Raw genomic sequence first — 21018 nt, 5'->3', positions numbered from 1 at the left:
GTGTGTGTGTGTGTGTGTGTGTGTGTGTGTGTGTGTGTTTTATTTTTTTTAATCGTAATCACAAACCAAATTTAACATGCTTGTTTCTTTAGGATGGACGAAAATGTAGATAATCACAGTCTATTGCTCATGGACAGCAACACCCTGCTAATGGCAGGCATGCAAAATTATGTCATTCAGATGGATCTTAATACAGTGCAGGAGACACAAAGGGTAATTATAATTTTTTGCTTCTTGTTGTTGAGCTGCTTGGCCCAAATAAGACCTGAATAGTTGTACATTACAAAGTTTTTTTTTATTTATTTTTTTTCTTACCAAGTATAGCAGGTTTATAATTTTTATGCTAGGCTGTTGCTGACTTAAAATTTTCGTGTTCGATTATTTATTTTTTTCGACTAATTATAACGCACAATTTTCGGATCACCACCATATATAGTCCCCACTGTACGATGATCCCCAGACATCTCCCCCCCCCCCCCCCCCCCGGAGATATCATTTGCTGCTCAGTGATTGCAGTATTCTAGTCTGCATCTCCCAAGGTAATGCGTAAAACCTGGCCTGGTTGTGGGTCCTGAGGACAGAATTGATAACCACTGTATTACAGTAAAATACTTTGTGTATAAATTAGCGCAGTCTAAAAGTCAGGCATTTTACTAAATAATTTTGTCTGCTGCTGTGTTATAGGAAATAATGATGCATAATGTTGGCAACCTCTAAAGTACTCAGATACCGCTTATGCCCCCTTTTTAGACAACTGAGTGGTATTAGGATGGCTATAATGGGGGGGCGAATATATTACCAAATTTGGTACAGGTATCGCTAAATTAGGACCAGTTCAAGCCAGTTTTACCATGTTCATGAAATGTTTGCTAAAACATCTGTATGGCTAAGAAACCTATTACCAGAGTAATTGGAACTTGCAGAGTTATTAAAGGTATCTTGGTTTCTCCATTTGTACTGGGAATTCCAATTCTTTCTTTAGAGTGAAAATCTGACTATATCCTGGTCTGTCCACTCTTAAGCCTCGTACACACGATCGGATTTTCAGACAACTGTGTGGCAGGGTTTTGTCGGGTAATCCGACTGTTTGTACGCTCCATCGAACAATTGTCGGTTTTTTAGCACGCTTTCAAATTTCCAGCCAACAAATGTGTCTTTTCGGACTCGAGTCCATTGGGAAAAAAATGCAAAGTATATACACGCATGCTACGAACCAATGCTAACCATAGCAACATTAGCAGAAGTTGCCCAAAGGGTGATGCTAAAGAGCTGAAAAACCATAGTTTTGTGTATGTTGGCTGAAAAAGTTCTGCCGTCTGTATGCAGAACAAGTTCACGGCCAACGCCCTTCACACAAAATTCCACAGATGGAAATCTGAGTGTGTGTGTGTGTGTGTGTGTGTGTGTGTGTGTGTGTACAAGGCTTAAGACAGTCCCTAAACTCCTCCCCCCCCCCCCCCCCCCCCGGGACCCACCGCAGAAGGGGGAATTTGGGCTAGTCTGTGCAATACCATGGTGAATATAACATGCTTATTTTAATAATAAAAAGAGGCTTTAGTAATGCTTTAAGGCAGGGAGGGATACTTAAAGGGTCACTAAAGGGAATTTTTTTTTTTTTTTTTTTTTAGCTAAATAGCTTCCTTTACCTTACTGCAGTCCTGGTTTCATGTCCTCATTGTTCGTTTTTGCTTTGATGTTGCTGTAATTCCTCTCTGTTCTGGACACTTCCTGGTTGTCTGTTTCCTGATCACCGCAGTACTGGGAGATCTCTCACTGTGGTGACTTATCAAGGAGGTGTGATTACTGTGTGTCAGCACCAATCCAGTTTCGTTTTACAAAGCATCACTGCCCTCTATTGGCTCTGTACATCAGAGAACCAGGAAACGGCAAAAACGAAACTAAACTGCAGGTACATTATATGATTGGTTTTTATCTATTTTTAATCATTTTTAAAATGAATCGGGTAACTATTATGTCTCCCCTGTAAACAGTTATTTCAGCAAAAAAAAAAAAAAATTCCTTTAGTGACCCTTTAAGTGACTTGGTAACTGGTCGCGGGCCACATTGAGTGAAGCAGGTGGATGGCAGCCCAGTTACCACTGATGAAAAGAGGTGCCTATATATATATATATATATATATATATATATATATATATATATATATATATATATATATATATATATATAAATTACTGTGATTTTTAGTAACAAACATGCCTTTTTAATAACGGTGTTCTAACATCAGAGGGCTCCGGGGGCCACGCGTGGCCACCCCTGCTTTAAGGCATCTGTCTCTCGCACATATAGTAGATGCTGAGTGTGCATGCTGTAGCTACTGTGTGGACATTGGATCACTGTTGGTTCTATCTTAACTTTTCTTTTTTGTATATGTTTTAATTTTTTTTTTTTTCCTCTCTCTCCAGTATACAGTTGAATCCCCTGGTATTACAGTTATGCGGCAATCCAATCGTTTCTTTTTCTGTGGGCATGCATCAGGAAAGGTATGTTGGTCACTGTCCCATCTAAATCTTTAGTGGAATACTTTGCCCCCCTCCTCCAGCCTGAGTGCAGCCCACTTTATCTTATATTTCAGTCTTGATCCAGGGATCTTGACTCTGTGGGCCCTGCTCAAGGCCACTTGGCATTGCTCCTGAAAATGGCTGATCTGTTCTGCACATGCATGCTGTATCTTCATTCATGCCTGGGGGGGGGGGGGGGGGGGGAGCGCCATACTGGCTGCCTTAAGTGTTCAGAACAATGTGCCTTACAGTACACAAATTACATGGGTGCACAGTATAATTTGTAAGTGAGATATACATTCAGTAAAAGATTGTAATCGAAGGATAACCATGGCACGTCTGTGGTACGAAGCATGTGAAGTTGGAATGCAAAGTAACTGACACAAATATATGTTCTTGGTCACTGACCTGAAGTATTAGAGCCAGTGCATATGCATGACAGCCAAGCAACTTGCATTTTTAGAAAGAGGTTAGCAGTTGTGTTTTTTTTTTTGTTTTTTTTTGTGTTCATGGCAGGCTTCTTTTAGCGGCCCTTGGAGGATTATTGTAAAATTTCCCATTGTGGTATAATTAAGCTGTTTTCATGTTGCTATAGATGGGTGCACTTTGTAAGTTACTGTTTTGCACCTGTAGAGCAATAGGCAGGGGCTGGTGTGGCTATTCCAATGCTAAAGTGCATGTGGCTTTGCATTCTCTGCTGTTTTGGCACAGGGACTGATCTGTTAGATGGTGTAAAGCACTATAAGTTTGTCAGACCTCAATAAGTGAAGCTAGAGCCTTTTCATTGCAGCAGATTTGTTTTAAAGGAGAACCTGAAAGAAATGCATAAAGGTTGACTTGCTAAAACGTGTGCACACGTGATCTGCTGCAACCGCGCATACTGACCAATCTGCTTCCACGTTTTAGCTTTCATTCACACTGAAATGCAGGTTTGATATTGTGCGAGTTCAGCTGCACAAATGTCTATTGAAGTCGCCAAAGGTAGTGCAAGAACACAAAGTCGGCGTCGCACCACTTTGGGACAGTGCCGTTACCAGCAATAGGCTGTGACACGTCAAATCAAGCTGATGTGAACGGGGGGCTTATTGCCAAAGCTTAATTGAACAAGATGAAGTTAGAAGCTGATTGGTTATTATGCACAGCTGCACCAGATTGTGTTAGTAAATCTCCCACCATGCGATCGTCGCTGACCTTCTGAAAATTCTAGCTACCTGTCGTGCTAGTCCAGTGGCTTAATTTATTTTCTAAATCAATAACTGGAACTTGTATGCAGATTGGGCGTACTGACTTCGCTTCAACTTTCTACTTTTTGTTCTACTGGGTCAGTTACTATTGACGCCAGAGACAGCCATGCAACTTGCAGGTATTTGTAGGAGGTCAGCAATGGCAACCTTTTTGTATTTACTCCTGGGCTAGTCTGTTCACAGCAACACACTGCACTAAGGTGTATTGGTAAAACCAAAGCAAAAAAAGCCTGCTGCTGCATTTTGGGTGGCTGACCTGTAGCCTCTTAAAGTTAACCTAAATACCATTCATATATTCCAGTGCAGATATGTTCAGATTCAAAAATTCTTCTATTCAGTATTTCTTTACTAACCTGTTAATACTACCATCTTTGAGGACTTTAGCATGGTGGGGTTTTTTTTCCTTCTATTTTTCAGGTAAAACACCTTTTCACTGACTTGGCTTTTTTTTTTTTTTGGCACTTTTTTTTTGTAGGTTTCCCTTAGAGATCTGCGCACTTTCAAAGTGGAACATGAGTTTGATGCCTACTCTGGTAGCCTGTCTGACTTTGATGTCCACGGAAATCTGGTAGTGACTTGTGGTTTTAGCAGTCGTATGAATGGTCTGGCTTGTGACCGGTTCCTAAAAGTATATGATTTACGGATGATGCGGGCCATCACCCCTCTGCAGGTCCATGTTGACCCCCTCTTTCTGCGATTTGTTCCTACTTATACATCACGACTAGCAATTATTTCTGAACGAGGTGAGCATTCTTTCCCTACTACTGTTCTATGTACAAACAAGTATTTGAGCATCTTGTTTTGGTGTGTGGGCATTATTTTAACCATTTGATCTGTAAGCATGCTTGTGACTGGCTGTCTTCATTGTAATACAGTGCACACCTTAAAGCTGGCCATGCATGGATTAACATTCAACCAGTAGGGACTGGCTGAATTTAGATTAATGTACGGGTACACTATTTGATCAACTTGTGCAACCAGCTTGTTGGGTTTTTTACCAAATGATTAGTGGTGCCGGCTAGGGCTGCAACTAACGATTATTTTCATAATCGATTAGTTGGCCGAGTATTGTTTCGATTAATCGGATAATAACCTTAAAATTGCATTTTTTTTTTTTTTTTTTTGGGCCAATTTGTTGGGCAGATTACAAAACACAAATTGCCGCAAAAACACATTACATGCTTTTCTGCAGCTTCTCCATTGAATATATTGAACCAAAAAAATCTAAATGGCACCGTTTCGCGTAAAAAGTCCTTGCGCAGCAGCTGAAAAAAAATCATGGATGTGAACGTGTCCCATAGGAAAACATGTAAATGAACTGTAGTGTTACTGCAAAAAGCACCAAAACAGAGGTGTGAACCCAGGCCTGAGATGTTTAGTAACATAATGGGGTTAAAAAAAAAAAAATAAGTACAAAGAGCAAATCACTACTGTAAGGGGTTCATTTTTTTACTGTGGGACAGTGAAAGTAATATTTACAGTAGCGATTTGCTTTTTTGTACTATAAAGGGCTAATTTTATTTTCTTTAACCCCATTATGTTACTGGCCGATTAATCGATTTATGAAATTAATTGTGTACAATTTTCATAATCGATTAGTTGTTTCGGCCCTAGTGCCGGCTATAGCTGGCAACACTAATCATGGATTTTTGCCAGCAGGGAAGGCTTTCTGCCAGCAGAATATAATGCTTTGCAAGTTATTCCCCCATCGATGCACTCGGTGGTGGAAGGAAAGTAGATTGCATAATCTATAGCCTGCCTAAGTGATATTGGTACTGAGGAAACACCTGCAGCATCAGAACAGTTCATCTAAAAAGTACTCATCGCTTCACTTTTTCCACATTATGTTGCAGCCTTATTTCAAAATTAAATTCATTATTTTCCTCACACCTACAAACAATACCCCATAATGACAATGAGTTTTTTTTATGCAAAAAAATAAAAAAAAACACATGTACAGAACTATTCCCAGCCTTTGCCATTACACTCAAAATTGTGCTCAGTTGCATCCTGTTTCCCCTCATCATCCTTAAGATGTTTCTACACTTTGAGTCCGACTGTAGTAAATTCAATGGATTGGACTTGATTTGGAAATGCATGTGTGGTCCCACAATTAACAGTGCATGTCAGGGCACAAACCAAGCCATGTAGTCCAAGGAATTGTCTGTAGACCTCACACAGGATTGTATCGAGGCACAGATCTGGGGAAGGATACAGAAATGTATGCAGCATTGAAGGTCCAGATGAGCACAGTGGCCTCCATCATCCGTAAACTTGGAACCACCAGGATTCTTCCTAGAATGGACCGACATGAGCGATCGGGGGAGAAGAGCCTTAGTCAGGGAGGTGACCAAGCACCGATGGTCACTCTGACAGAGCTCCAGCATTTCTCTGTGGAGAAGAACAACCATCTCTGCAGCACTCCACCTATCGGGCCTGTATGGTTGAGTGGCCAGACGGAAGCCACTCCTCTGTAAAAGGCACATGACGGCCTGCCTGGAGTTTGCCAAAAGACTCCTGAAGGACTCTCAGATCGTGAGAAACCAAGTTCTCTGGTCTGATGAAACAGATTGTACGCTTGCCATTCAGGCCAAAGAGTTCAAAGTCTGGAGGAAACCAGGCAGCGCTCATCACCTGGCCAATGCCAGGCAGGAATTGGGAGACTACTTGGGATCAAGGGAAAGATGAATGCAGCAATGTACAGAAATGTCTTGATAACACGCTCTGGACCTCAGGCTGGTGCAAAGCTTCATCTTACAACAGGACAATCACTCTAAGCACACAGCCAAGAAAACAAAGGAGTGGCTATGGACTTGAGGCTGTAATTGTTGCCAAAAGAGCTTCAACAAAGTATAAAAAAATTCAAAGATTTCAAACCAACTTTTTTTTCATGTTGTCATTATGGGGTATGTTTTTAGAATTTGAAGACAATGAATTTAATTGATTTTTGGAATAAGGCTGTAACCTAAAATGGGGGGGGGGGGGGGGGGTTTAACGCATTGTGAATACTTTCTGGATGCACTGTATGACAGCCAGGACAAGGGACACTTTGAATGAAAGGAATTCTGTTCCTTGGTGTGGGTGGGGGGGAGAAATGTTTAAAGGAGTTCTCCAAGCTAAAACTTTTAACCCCCGCTGTGCCCGGGCTGTAAAACTATACAAAATAAACTTTCACTTACCTGCCTACGATCCCCCGTTGTTCCGATATCGCCGTCCCGGTCTCTTCCACTTCCTGCGGGTCGGTGACTCAGTGCGCTCAGCCTATCAGCGGCCGCGACGGGACATTGCTGCGGCCGCTGATAGGCTGAGCGCACTGTGAGTCACCGACCCGCAGGAAGTGGAAGAGACCGGGACCGGAGAATGGGACGGCGATATCGGAACAACGGGGGATCGTAGGCAGGTAAGTGAAAGTTTATTTTGTATAGTTTTACAGCCCGGGCACAGCGGGGGTTAAAAGTTTTAGCTTGGAGAACTCCTTTAACTAAACTTGGACTTTAAAGTAATGTAGGTTATATAGATCGGCCTGTGGTGTACACCTTGGCTCATGTATATTTTGCAATTAACCAGTATAGGGGCTGATATGAAAAAAAATCTTTCTTGTAGGTCAGTGTCAGTTTTGTGAACCGACTGGTTTGGCCAATCCTGCAGACATATTCCATGTCAGCACAGTAGGTCAGCTAATTATGTCCTTCGATGTGTCTGCTAGCAAGCAAGTTCTGGCGTTTGGAGACTCTGATGGCTGCATCCATTTGTGGACAGATACCCCAGAAGCAACATTTAACACTTACCCACGTGACCCTGAATTTGCACTGCCCTGCATGGTGGACAACCTGCCGCATCTTGACTGGAATCAAGACCTTATGCCTCTTTCCCTTATCCCCTTTCCATTAATTAATGAAACGTTGCTTTCTGATTGGTCTGCTGCTAGCTCTACTCCTGCACCTCGGTACGTTGGTCCATTTGTGTGTGTGTGTGTGTGTGTGTGTGTGTGTGTGTGTGTGTGTGTGTGTTTGAAAGCATGGAGGGGGAAAAAGTGTATAGAAAATGGATGACAACACGAAACGCCAGCACAATTGAAGGTTTTGTGTACAAGACTCATCCATTCAGAACAGTGAGGGTCAGGGTAGTCAGTACAAACATATGTTGCGGGTTCATTAACAGCCAACAGATCTAGGTATCCACATCTTAAACGTAGCAGCCTCCCCAGCGCCCCACCTCTCTCCAATGTCCACGAGTGTCTTGCCTGTCCGGCACTCCTGATTTGGCTATCAGTCAGTTACCCAGTCAGAGGGTGCGGATCGGGCTCTGAATGGACACAAAGCTATGACTCTGCTCGGGTGCCCCATACCAAGCTCCTTGCTGTGGGAGGGGCCAGGAGCAGCAAAGAGGGATCCAGGGTGCTTTGTGCAAAACCAACTGCAGAGGAAACAAGTTGTGTGTGTGTGTGTGTGTGTGTGTGTGTGGGGGGGGGGGGGGGGGGGTTTGGGACGTTACAATCACTTTAAGCTGTGCGGTCTGACAACATAATTTGGATGAGCTTGAGTAGGTAAAGCTAGGCTTGGCTTTAGTCCTCTTCATATCACGTTGTCAGATTATTGTGCAATGGCATGAGTTTTCAGGTAACACAGACTTGCACAAATTAAGCCTAGTACACTAGTAGGGGTGTGTGGGTCATGCCCCTTTGACAGAAGCCAGCTGTCTGTTGGACGGCTGACTGTCAGTTTCTATTGAACCAGCTGATGACACCCAACATTCGGCCTATGCGTACTAGGCTTTACACTTCACACAGATTTTCACTCATACCAAAGCGATATCTTATCTTAGCAATGTTCCACCACCAAATTTTGATTACCCCCCTTAGTTCTGTCATGGCCTATCTAATTGTCTTTCACATCTACTGACCAATGTCTATTTTTCTTCAGTCGGGCTCCCCCTGTAGATCCAGAGATACTGCGCGCAATGAAGCAAGTTGGGTTCATTGGCTATTCTCCCAATCCCAGGACAAGGCTCCGGAATCAGGTATGCCTTTTTTATTTTTTAACTTTTACATTCTGTATCCGTTTTTGTGGTAGTCTGTGTTTGCTGAATGAGATTTCAATATTTTTTTTGTTCTATTTATGAACCAGTTGAGTTTATTACTGTTTGGAATGTTTATATGATTCCAGAAATATATTCACTATTTTGCAGGGGCAGTATCTGCTTGTTAAATCTCCAAAGTACAGTGATTGTGTGGAACTGCTCCAACCTAACTGCAACTTGATCACTGTTAGGCCTCATGCACACTAGATGTTTTTGGACAGCAGCTGTTTTTGGCAGTAGACGTTTTTTCTACAGTCAACAAACTCCATGTTATCCTATGTGTCCACGCACACATAGGATGTTAGCAGTTTTTTGACCAGTGGTGTTTTTGAGCAGTAAAAAAAAAAAATCAAAACTAGTGGTTCTGAGAGGTTTTTCAGCTGTAAAAATGCTCTAACGCTGATAAACGTTTAAAAACATCACTCACTAGTGTTTTTTAACCTTTTTTGATCCATTAAAAAAAAAATGCTACGCTGGAAAAACTCTAAAAAGAGTTTAACGCTATTGAAAAAGTTAAAAAATTTACTGCAAATCAACTGGCGTTTTTATAACGTTGTTTTAATGTCCAGTGTGCATGGGGCCTAAATGTGGTGCTGTGGGACTGTCTAAAGTGCAAAGCCCCTGCGATGTATGGTTCACCGTCAACCTCAGATTGCTTATCCTGTAATTAAAGAGCAGAAATGCCTAAATATACATGTAGAGCAATGCACATGTGTAATTCTGTTCGGCCACCCAAAAGTCTTAAGCACCGTAAACTGGCTCTTTGTTTAGAAAGTTGGGAGACCCCCTGACTTGCATTATTAGATCTGCCAGAAATGGGAACATAACTATAGTGGCGATTTGACAATCGCAGCTACAGTTGGTAGCTGCAGCTATGGCATTCTATAGCTGTGTAGAAGCTATGCTGTGGTGTTGGCAAAAATGGTCAGTTTTAGGGATTGGCCCATGAAAACACTGCACCAGAATCTGCCACAGAGTACCCAGTTTCCACTGAATGGGAACCATCTGTCCCAGAGATTTTGCTACATATCACGTTTTTGTTCAAAGGATTCATTCAGAATCCTTTTAATTGAGTTTTCTATTTTTGTATTGGAAACAAAAAAAAAAAAAGACTAATCGCTGGAAAAACTTTCAAACTTGCAATAGTGAACCCAGTTTACATAGGTTTGGAGTAAAACCAATAAAATTGTTAATTGGTTCTGTAACCAAATATTTTGCCAGATAAATCGTAGCATACAATCATTACTATGGGTTCCTGAGATGGCTGTACCAGTGATTCAAAAACCCAAGGAAGTAAAGCGAGTGCTTGTTGGGTTCGTAGAAAAGGAGTAGACAGACGGGGCTTGTCATTCTTGGATCTAGAAAAAGTCAACATTCTAGGCCAATCTGTCAGGATGGAGAATGGGGCCAATTACCGGACCCTTTCTTTTCTGAATGGGACACAGAGCGTTCGTTACAGTTTATGAATGGAGAGGAGCAGCTGTCACCCCTCCATTCATCTTCAATGCAGAGAAATGGACTGGGGAATCTGTCCTCTGTCCTTCTCTCTCAAATGGGAGATGTCAGGGGTCTCTCTTTAGCCCCCTGACATGTCACCAAAGCCCCCAACAGGGCTGATTAAAAAAAAAAAAAAATCCAAAGTAAAACTAAAAAAAAATAAGACACAGCCTCCCCCCATACCAACACGGTCCAGAGCCCCACGAGTCAAACCACTGACACTGCCCACTGACACGTTCCACCCCCTTTCCCAAAAGCACTGTGAAAAAATATATTAAAAAAATAAATCCCCCCCCCCCATCATTGTGGGGAAAAGTACAAATTTTAAAATGTCAGGTGACCACACTGGTGCCATGCCAGACATGGCATGTGATTTGCAATGCATTGCTGTTCAGATCACATGCGATGTTTGTGCAATGCGATTTCAGCCATTCGATGTGATTTCAGTCATACGGTTTGAATGGCTGAACAAAACACCCACAACTCATTTTTTATTTTTATTTTTTTGCAAACATCCTGTACTTCTTACCTCCCCTTTTTGTTTCTGAGCATTGTAGAAGTTGTATGGGCTGCTGTGGCTATTGATGTGCTCCCGGGTCAATTTTTATACAATGTTGCACTCCAAATCGTTTCACATTCTGTGAATACTCCCCAGCTTTTCTCTTGTTCATACATGTTCTAGGCAGCAGTTGCACATTTTCAGTGGCTTGAATCTTTTTTTTGTTTTGGGTGACTGGATTAGCTTGGTATGTGCAAATAAAGAAGCGGACATTTTTAATATCTAATTTATTTTATTTTTAGGTGCCCTATCAACTGGAAAATGATTTTGACACCTTTAACCAAGTTCCTGAATCTCCAATAGGACGCGAGGAAGAGCCTCACCTCTACATGGTGGCCAAAAAGTACCGCAAGGTCCAGTAGTCAAATCTCCAGTTTTGCTTCTGTGGTTGTCCTGATGCCATAGTGGCTAATTTTACCACTGCAATCTCTTCTCACGCTGCATATATAGCTCGTATATGAGCCATATTGTCTCAGAATGCATGTTTTTAAAATACATCGGGTTTTAAAATGGACTGCTGATGCAAGTGTAGTAAAATGTTGAGTTCTACTAGGGTTGCCAAAGATTGTGATTGCGTAGAACCAAGTTTGATTCCTAGTGGGTGTTTATAAAAAAAAAAAAAAAAAAAAAAAAAAGCAGCTTCAAGAAACCTGCAATTGCTTTGTAAAAGCTTGCTGTTCATACTGCACTTCTACAAGCTGAAGGCCATCTGAAAGAGGCCTACCATAGAAAATGTTTCACTCTGGTCCTTATTGTCTATGGGTTGAGACCTGAAATTCTACACACTGCTGTAATAGTCTGTAGCTATTTAAAAAAAAAAATATGTAATTTCAAAGAATAATTTTAGGCATTAGGGCAAAAAATCCTCTCCACAAAGGGTTATAAATGCACATTTTCACTTGCAATGGGAAGATCAGAAAGTGTCTGCCTAGTTTATGGTGTATAAATGGTAATTCACATAATTGGAAATTATATTCTGCAGATAATCAATGATTCCTGATGGGGTGTTATTTCTTTTTACAGGTAACCATAAAATATTCCAAACTTGGACTAGAAGACTTTGACTTTAAGCACTACAATAAAACCTTGTTTGCTGGCCTTGAGCCTCATATTCCAAACGCCTACTGCAACTGCATGATTCAGGTAAGTAGGGGCCTGTCTCGCTGTGTGTTGATGCTAGCTGATTGGCTGCAAGAGTGCATGTTGTGCTGCACAACAGGTGCAGTCACATCTGACTGGCAGTAGGGAGCCAGCACTTGACAAGTTAATAATATATGTTCAGTATTTTAGGCACGCTAAGAATAGTGGGTGACTGTTTGACATGAGTGGCAAACTGTGAGCGAGTAAATGGCAATCTAACGTCATCTCCTTGGGAGGTGTGTGTGTGTGTGTGTTGTGCTCAAAGGGAACGCAAGGTTTTTGTTTTGTTGAAAGCCAATATCTTTCTATGTCATGTTTGTCTGCAACCTATTGTGTAGAAGAGATGGAATAATATCAACTTTATGCACATTAGTCTGTTTACCCTGCTTGTAAAAATTGCAAATCCAGTATTTCACCTTCACAATTCTGGGACCTAGTAGGACCCAGAGGACCTAGTAATGCAGTCTACCCTTCACCTTTGTCAAAAGGGCACAGAATGGCATTTGTAAATTGCATTATAACTGTACTTTGGAACACCATTACAATTAATAAACTACTGTGTAACCTAATGACCTACCATCCATGCAGCCAACCCAATGATCTCTGGCCAGAGAGCTGGAAATGCACCCGTGTTATGAGAAGGCTTCTCCTTTAGTGCATATCAAGTCTACATGGGAAGGGAGTTTAACCACTTAAGCCCCGGACCAATACGCTGTCTAAAGACCCAAGGTGTTTTTACAATTTGTCACTGCGCTGATTTAACTGGTAATTGCGCGGTCATGCAATGTTGTACCGAAACGAAATTTGCGTCCTTTTCTTCCCACAAATAGAGCTTTCTTTTGATGGTATTTGATTGCCTATGCGATTTTTATTTTTTGCGATATAAACGGAAAAAGACCGAAAATTTTGAAAACAAAAGATTTTTCTTATAACAAAAAGTAAAAAATATCGAATAAACTAAATTTTAGTCAAACATTTAGGCCAAAATGTATTCAGCCACATGTCTTTTGTAAAAAAAATCGCAATAAGCGTATATTTATTGGTTTTCGCAAAAATTATAGCGTCTACAAACTAGGGTACATTTTCTGGAATTTACACAACTTTTATTTTATGACTGCCTATCTCATTTCTTGAGGTGCTAAAATGGCAAGGCAGTACAAAACCCCCCCAAATGACCCCATTTTGGAAAGTAGACACCCCAGGGAAACTGCTGAGAGGCATGTTGAGTCCATTGAATATTTTTTTTTTTTTGTCCCAAGTGATTGAATAATGACAAAAAAATAAAAATAAAAAAAAAATTACAAAAAGTTGTCACTAAATGATATATTGCTCACACATGCCATGGTTATATGTGGAATTGCACCCCAAAATACATTCTGCTGCTTCTCCTGAGTACGGGGATACCACATGTGTGGGACTTTTTGGGAGCCTAGCCGCGTACGGGACCCCGAAAACCAATCACCACCTTCAAGATTTCTAAGGGCATAAATTTTTGATTTCACTCCTCACTACCTATCATAGTTTTGAAGGCCATACAATGCAAAGATGGCACACAACCCCCCCAAATGACCCCATTTTGGAAAGAAGACACCCCAAGCTATTTGCTGAGAGGCATGTTGAGTCCATGGAATATTTAATTTTTTTTGCCCCAAGTGATTGAATATTGACCAAATAAATAAATAAAAAATAAATTACAAAACGTTGTCACTAAATGATATATTTCTCACACATGCCATGGTTATATGTGGTATTGCACCCCAAAATACATTCTGCTGCTTCTCCTGAGTACGGGGATACCACATGTGTGGGACTTTTTGGGAGCTTAGCCGCGTACGGGACCCCGAAAACCAATCACCACCTTCAAGATTTCTAAGGACATACATTTTTGATTTCACTCACACAAATCTTGAAGGCGGTGATTGGTTTTCGGGGTCCCGTACTTGGCTAGGCTCCCAAAAAGTCCCACACATGTGGTATCTCCGTACTCAGGAGAAGCAGCAGAATGTATTTTGGGGTGCAATTCCACATATAACCATGGCATGTGTGAGAAATATATCATTTAGTGACAACTTTGTGCAAAAAAAAATCAGTTTATCATATTCCCGCAACTTGTGTCAAAATATAAAATATTCCATGGACTCGACATCCCTCTCAGAAAATAGCTTGGGGTGTCTACTTTCCAAAATGGGGTCATTTGGGGGGTTTTTGTGCTATTTTGGCATTTTATGGCCTTCGAAACTGTGATAGGTAGTGAGGAGTGAAATCAAAAATTTACACCCTTAGAAAGCCTGAAGGCGGTGATTGTTTTTTGGGGTCCCGTATGCGGCTAGGCTCCCAAAAAGTCTCACACATGTGGTAGCCCCATACTCAGGAGAAGCAGCAGAATGTATTTTGGGGTGTAATTCCACATATGGGGGGAGTATGTTTTGCGCATGGGTGTAAGCGTTACTGGCACTAACTAGCTACCTAGCGGCACCAGCGACACTAATACAGCGATCAGAAAAACGATCGCTTAGTGACGCTGGCAGTAGGGGGTGAAAGAGTTAACTCTAGGGGCAATCAGGGGTTAAAACCTTTATTAGAAAATGTATGGGGGTACCTAACGCTATAAAAACCTGGCGGGCGAACCTCAAAAAATAACTAGCTACCTAGCGGCACCAGCGGCACTAATACAGCGATCAGAAAAACGATCGCTTAGTGACGCTGGCAATAGGGGGGTGAAAGGGTTAACTCTAGGGGCAATCAGGGGTTAAAACCTTTATTAGAAAATGTATGGGGGTACCTAACGCTATAAAAACCTGGCGGGCGAACCTCAAAAAATAACTAGCTACCTAGCGGCATGAGCGACACTAATACAGCGATCAGAAAAACGATCGCTTAGTGACGCTGGTGAAAGGGTTAACTAGGGGGTGATCAAGGGGTTAAAAGTGTTAGGTCCAGTGTAGCCCCCTACCCCCCCCCCCCAATAAAGGTTTTAACCTCTTGATCACCCCCTAGTTAACCCTTTCACCCCCCTTTTGCCAGCGTCACTAAGCGATCGTTTTTCTGATCGCTGTATTAGTGTCGCTCGTGCCACTAGGTAGCTAGTTTTTTTTTTGAGGTTCGCCGCCATGTTTTTATAGCGTTAGGTACCCCCATAAATTTTCTAACGCTATAAAAACATGGCGGCGAACCTCAAAAAAAAACTAGCTACCTAGTGGCACGAGCGACACTAATACAGCGATCAGAAAAACGATCGCTTAGTGACGCTGGCAAAAGGGGGGTGAAAGGGTTAACTAGGGGGTGATCAAGGGGTTAAAACCTTTATTGGGGGGGGGGGGGGGCTATCCTGGACCTAACACTAACTGCCTGACACTAACTGCCTGTCACACTGAAACTAAATGCAGTGATCAGTAAATGATCACTGCAATTTAGTGATGGTGTGACAGGGGGGGGGCTGGTGGGGGCAATCGGGGGGTGACCGGGGGGGGGATCGTAAGCCTATGTGTACAGGTGTCAGTGTAGTGCTTGTGTACTCACTGTGTGATGTCTCCGCTCCTCCGCCGGACGAAAATACCGGCGGGAGGAGCGGTGACATCACTTCCTCCTCTGCCTGTGTTTACAATGCAGGCAGAGGAGGGCGGGGGAGGAAGCTGATTGGCTGGGGAGCGATCCGGAGGGGGCGGACAAAAACGAACTGCCGCCCCCGCATCCCGGATCGCTCCTGATGATTACCGACCCGCGCCATGTACCGGGGGGGGTCCCGATCGGACCCCCCACCGCCGTCAAGCAGAGGACGTACAGGTACGTACATGTGCCTGTCCGTGCCATTCTGCTGACGTATATGTACATGAGCAGGTCGGCAAGTGGTTAAAAAAAAAAAAAAAAAAAAAAAATTTGCATGAATTTGGCTCAGTCTAGGGCAGGGGTCGACAATCCCCGGGCGCCAGGTCGCAATTGTGACCTGGAGCCCGCGGCCGCCGGTATTTAAGGCCACGGCCTACAAGGCCTCCGTGCGCCCCACCTCCCCTGCCGCGCGATTGCCGGTAATTGAGGCCGCGGCCTTGTGCTGTCCATGCGCCATCTGGTGGTGGAAATTGGCATTACAAGTTAAACAGCAATTCTAAAAGTGTCATTTTTTTTCACTGCCATCTCCTTCCCTCTAATTAGAACCCCCAAACATATATATTTTTTATTCTAACACCATAGAGAATAAAATGGCGATCGTTGCAATACTTTCTGTCATGCCGTATTTGTGCAGCGGTCTTACAAGCGCACTTTTTTGGGGAAAAAATACTTTTTTTTAATTAAATAAGACAACAGTAAAGTTAAAGATAATGTTACGCCGAGTAACTTGATACCCAACATGTCACGCTTCAAAATTGCGTCCGCTTGTGGAATGCCGACAAACTTTTACCCTTAAAAATCTCCATAGGCGAAGTTTAAAAAATTCTACAGGTTGCATGTTTTGAGTTACAGAGGAGGTCTAGAGCTAGAGTTATTGCTCGAACGCGGCGATACCTCACGTGTGGTTTGAATACCGTTTACATATGTGGGCGCTACTCACGTATGTGTTCACTTCTGCGCGCGAGCTCGTCGAACAGGGCATGTTTTATGGCTCCTAACTTTTTAGCTGGCTCCTAGATTCCAAGCAAATTTGTCAAACCCTGGTCTAGGGTATAACTTATAACTGCAGAATGCAATGTCCAAGAGGTTCTGATGCCAGTAAAGGTATAGACAGAGCTTCTAGTAAACAAACACATTAAGCAAGGACCTAGGCAAATGAGCATCCAATTTTGTAGGCCTAATGCATTTTGGGTTCCAAATGACCTCCTGTTGCAAACTGGTCACATGATGGTCTGTGTAAAAGAAGCTGCTATCCCAGGAATTGGGAGAAGGGTAGGTTACACTCCTTTCCTGTCTTCCATCCTGATTTTATATTGCTGAAAAAGGCCCTCAATATGGAAGATATCAATTCTGGTAATGTGCTAACAGAAAATGCTCTGTGGCCATATGGGAATGTTACTCTAGAATCCTAATGCCTTTTTAAGTATACCCTTTAAAATGGGGAGTAGGCTTTGAGCAATATCCAGATCAAATCAGTCCAATTACATCCTTGTGTAACTGGTAAAGCACAGGGGAATCTTGTGCTAGCTCTGGTTGGAAGGGGGGGGGGGGGTTATGAATTTTGTTAATGGATGCAGATGTTTTAGATTTATTTTTTTTTTAAAACTGAGGCTGTTAGGCAGTAGCCAGCATTTAGCTTCCTCTGTCAGTTTTACACAGGAGTGAGCCAGGGATCCAAATTTCACATATGTGTAAACCTTATCGATTTATCTGGCTGAAGGGGTGAATGTTTAAAATGTCATATGTGGAGGTGGAGGGCAAATGGTGTTAAAGGCCCTCAACCCTATTCATTTATGGCTGTTCAACTTTGACATATCCTAGTCTTTCACACCTCTTGTGAACCAGCTGCCCTCTGTCCAAATGTGCACCTTGCTGTCCTCCAAAGAATGTCCCTTTTTTTTCCTTGACCTGTAGTTTGCTCTCTGGTTTGAGGCATTCGCTTTGTTGGGAGGTTACTTTGCTCACCCTCCCCCCCCCCCCCCATACATGTTTTAATGATCCTTCTGAGGTGTGTGTGTGTGTGTGTGTGTGTGTGTGTGTGTGTGTGTGTGTGTGTGTGTGTGTGTGTGTGTGTGTTTTTTTTCCAATCGCCTCTCAGGACAACCTTGGAGAGAGCGCAGCTCTGCCTCTTCAATATGAAACACCCCAGGCTTTAGATCCCTCCTCCACCATGGCTTCAGTTATTGTGTTTCCTCCACCATGGTGGAAGCAACAGGCTGGAGCCAGGGAGCTGCGCTTCTCTCCAAGGCTGGAGGAGGTCAGGCTTTTCCCTCTAGGGTGGCAGGTGTTCTGCAATTTTTTGGACCATCCCAGCTCCCCTCTTGTTTACCTTAGGAGGGGTGTTCAGGAGTCCCCAGTCTCGCCTGCTCACGGGAGCAAAGGTCCTGCAGGTATCTCAGTGTCTTGTGCCCGGAATCCGCTCGTTTTGACCCTGGTGGTCAGGCGGGTATCCGGTGTTCTCAGCGGTGCTTCCCGCATGTCGGTTCCGGGTCCTGGCCAGTGGATGACGTCACGCTGGCGACATTTGTGGTCCTGTAGGGGCACGGTGCTTGTGGCTCCATGTGCCTGGGACGCAGAGACTAGGGGGCGGGTCCGCTGACCGGCGTTTCCGGCCTCCGCTGATGACGCGGAGCCCGGGAAATTTAAAGAGCAGCGTTTTTCCCTTCTGCTGTGTGTGCTGCCGAAATGGAGGACAGAGCTACAGCGACGGCGGATACAGGCGCCATGAGCACCGGTCAGGCCCAGGTAAGAGGGGTACAATGGTACTTTTTTTTTTTTTTTTTTTTTTTTTTTACCTTATGGGCTTTTGTGTGGGTTTGTTTTCTGTTACTCCCTATGGGAGCCTGTATGCTTTGCCGGAAGCTTTTGCTGATCCGTGACTGCAGTTTTTATTTTGGGGCCGTGATGCTGTTGTGTTTTTTTGTTTTTTTTTTTCTGGTGGTGGTGTTTTTGCACAGAGGTGTTTTAGCGGCTTTATATAACTATATAGTTAATGATTTTTCCTGAAACGAGATAATAAAGAACTTAAGTAAAACTAAGCCATTAAATCTACCAAGTCAGATGAAGTGTCCCTCCTGCAAGAATCCTCTCAGTACATGATCTACACATTGGTTTTTACCCTGAATCTAAGGATCTGGTGGAAAAGGAATCTTCTCAACAAATTAAAGATTTGTTTTCCTCAGTCCATGAACTTTCAGATTCACTCAGCTCAGTGAAAGCTATGATGGTACAAAGTACGGTTCAAGCTGAACCCCAGCATCCACCAGCAAGCCCAAGAGCTTCCACTTCCAGACCAGTAGAGGTGGACTCTGGGGACGAAGGGGAAAGTACTCTTCCTCTTCTTCAGAGTCTCTAAGAGAGGGAAGAGGATGCGAGCAGAACCTCAAGATATAAATTATCCCTGGAGGACGTGGATGAATTGTTGAGCGCAATTTACACCACTTTGGATATTCAGGAGGAAAAAGTGCAACTATCTGTTCATGATAAAACGTACCAGGGCCTGGATGATTCCAAACATAGTTTTTCCAGTCCATAGGGTACTATCGGACACTATTAAAAAAGAATGGAAAGATCCGGAAAAATACTTTTGTTTTTTTACCCAAATCTTTTAAGAGAAGGTTTCCCTTCGAAAGTAAAGAGTCTGGAATAAGAAACCTAGAGTTGACGCTGCTTTCTCGGCGGACAGATCTTACCTTTGAAGACATGGGGGGGTCTTAAAAGATGCAATAGACAAGAGGGCGGATGCCCTCCTGAAAAAGGCATGGGATTACGCGTCGGCCAGCCTCAAACCAGCGATGGCCTCCACAGTGGTGGCGAGGAACCTAGAATGCTGGGTGGAGAAGCTAAAGAGCCACGTTGAGGCTGGTACCCATAGAAAAGATCTCCTAGAATCTTTTCCTTTAATACTTAATGCAATTAAGTATATGGCTGATGCATCAGCTGAATCAATCAAAATGGCAGCCAGATCCTCAGCACTTGTTAATTCAGCTAGGCGTGCAGTCTGGCTAAAAACTTGGTTGGGGGATACGGCCTCTAAGATCAAACTTTGAGGCATTCCTTTTTCAGGGGATTTTCTTTTTGGCCCAGACCTGGAAACAGTCTTGGACAGAACGGCCGATAAAAAGAAAGCTTTTCCCGCCAAGAAGCAAACTTTCAAAAATAATTTTTGTGGTGTTCAGCAACCCTATAAAACCAGGGAAGACAACAAAAAACGCTGGGTTCCCCAAAAGGGTAGGGGAAGGGGCAGAGTTCTCTTTAGATCTCCCCAGATCAAACCCCTCAAGATAAGTGACAACCCCACTCCAGTGGGAGGAAGATTGTCCACCTTTCTCCCTCAATGGAGTCAAATACCCATAAGTCCTTTTGTAAGAAACATTATTTCAGAAGGTTACAGACTGGAGTCTGTAAGCAGATTTTATGTTACAGCCCTCCCAAGGGATCAGGAAAAATCTTCAGCTATGATGAACCTGTTTACAGGATCTGATCCAACAAGAAGTGATTATCCAGGTCCTGAAACAGGAGGGCCGGGGATTTTATTCCCACATTTTCTTGGTGAAAAAACCTTCAGGCAAGTACCAATTGATTCTGAATCTGAAGATCCTAAACAGATCAATACGGTACAAACATTTTCGCATGGACACGATTCACTCCATTACAAAGCTGTTGTCTCCAGGCTGCTTCATGGCCTCCCTGGATCTAAGACGCCTATCTGCATGTACCGATAGCGCTAGCTTCCCAACGGTTTCTTCGCCTGGCCATCAATCTGGGAACTTTAGTCTGGCATCTCCAGTTCAGGGCCCTGCTGTTCGGCCTTTCATCCTCCCCCAGGATATTTACAAAAGTTATGGCGGAAGCCCTGGAACCTCTGAAACTGAAAGGGATCTCGGTCATTCCATATCTGTTCTTTGCGGACTCCGGAGATCAGGTTGTGACAAATCTTCAAATGTCAGACTCATCTCAAGGGCCTAGGTTGGCTGTTAAACCTAGAAAAGTCAAATCTGGATCCTACACAGGAGATGAGGTTTCTGGGCTACACCTTGAATTCCATAGTACAAAAAGTTCTTGCCCCAGGAAAAGATGGAGAAGATCTTTTCAGCAGTAGGTCAGATCCAGACGAACATGTCAGTGTCGGCCAGATCAGCCATGTCAGTATTGGGTCTTCTCACGGCTACAATTCCAGCAGTCCAGTGGGCAAGGTTGCACTCCAGACCTCCCCAGAGGAACATTCTACAGGTTTGGTCGCACCAGGAGTCGCTAGAAAAGCATTTCAAACTATCCTCGAATGTGAAACGAGCACTCTGGTGGTGGAGGGACTCTCCCAATCTGACAACGGGTCTCCCATGGGTTTTTCCCCTGGACAAACGTCTAACAGACG

The 21018-nt window shown here is 43.2% G+C and overlaps 1 protein-coding gene across 1 annotated transcript in view; it reads left to right on the top strand.

The window, feature by feature from the left end:
* PAN2 (poly(A) specific ribonuclease subunit PAN2) overlaps window positions 1-21018 on the top strand; it is a 61514-nt gene that overhangs the window by 4885 nt on the left and 35611 nt on the right. Inside the window, exons 4-10 of the mRNA XM_040341069.1 lie at window positions 93-213; window positions 2424-2501; window positions 4239-4506; window positions 7367-7709; window positions 8686-8782; window positions 11141-11251; window positions 11922-12041. Coding sequence (XP_040197003.1) covers window positions 93-213; window positions 2424-2501; window positions 4239-4506; window positions 7367-7709; window positions 8686-8782; window positions 11141-11251; window positions 11922-12041 — 1138 coding nt within the window. The remainder of the gene's footprint in view (window positions 1-92; window positions 214-2423; window positions 2502-4238; window positions 4507-7366; window positions 7710-8685; window positions 8783-11140; window positions 11252-11921; window positions 12042-21018) is intronic.

This window comes from Rana temporaria, chromosome 2 (assembly GCF_905171775.1).
Source record: "Rana temporaria chromosome 2, aRanTem1.1, whole genome shotgun sequence".
Classification (NCBI taxonomy): Eukaryota; Metazoa; Chordata; class Amphibia; order Anura; family Ranidae; genus Rana; species Rana temporaria.
The sequence above is the reverse complement of the archived record's forward strand: the minus strand, read 5'-3'. Positions and strand labels throughout refer to the sequence as shown.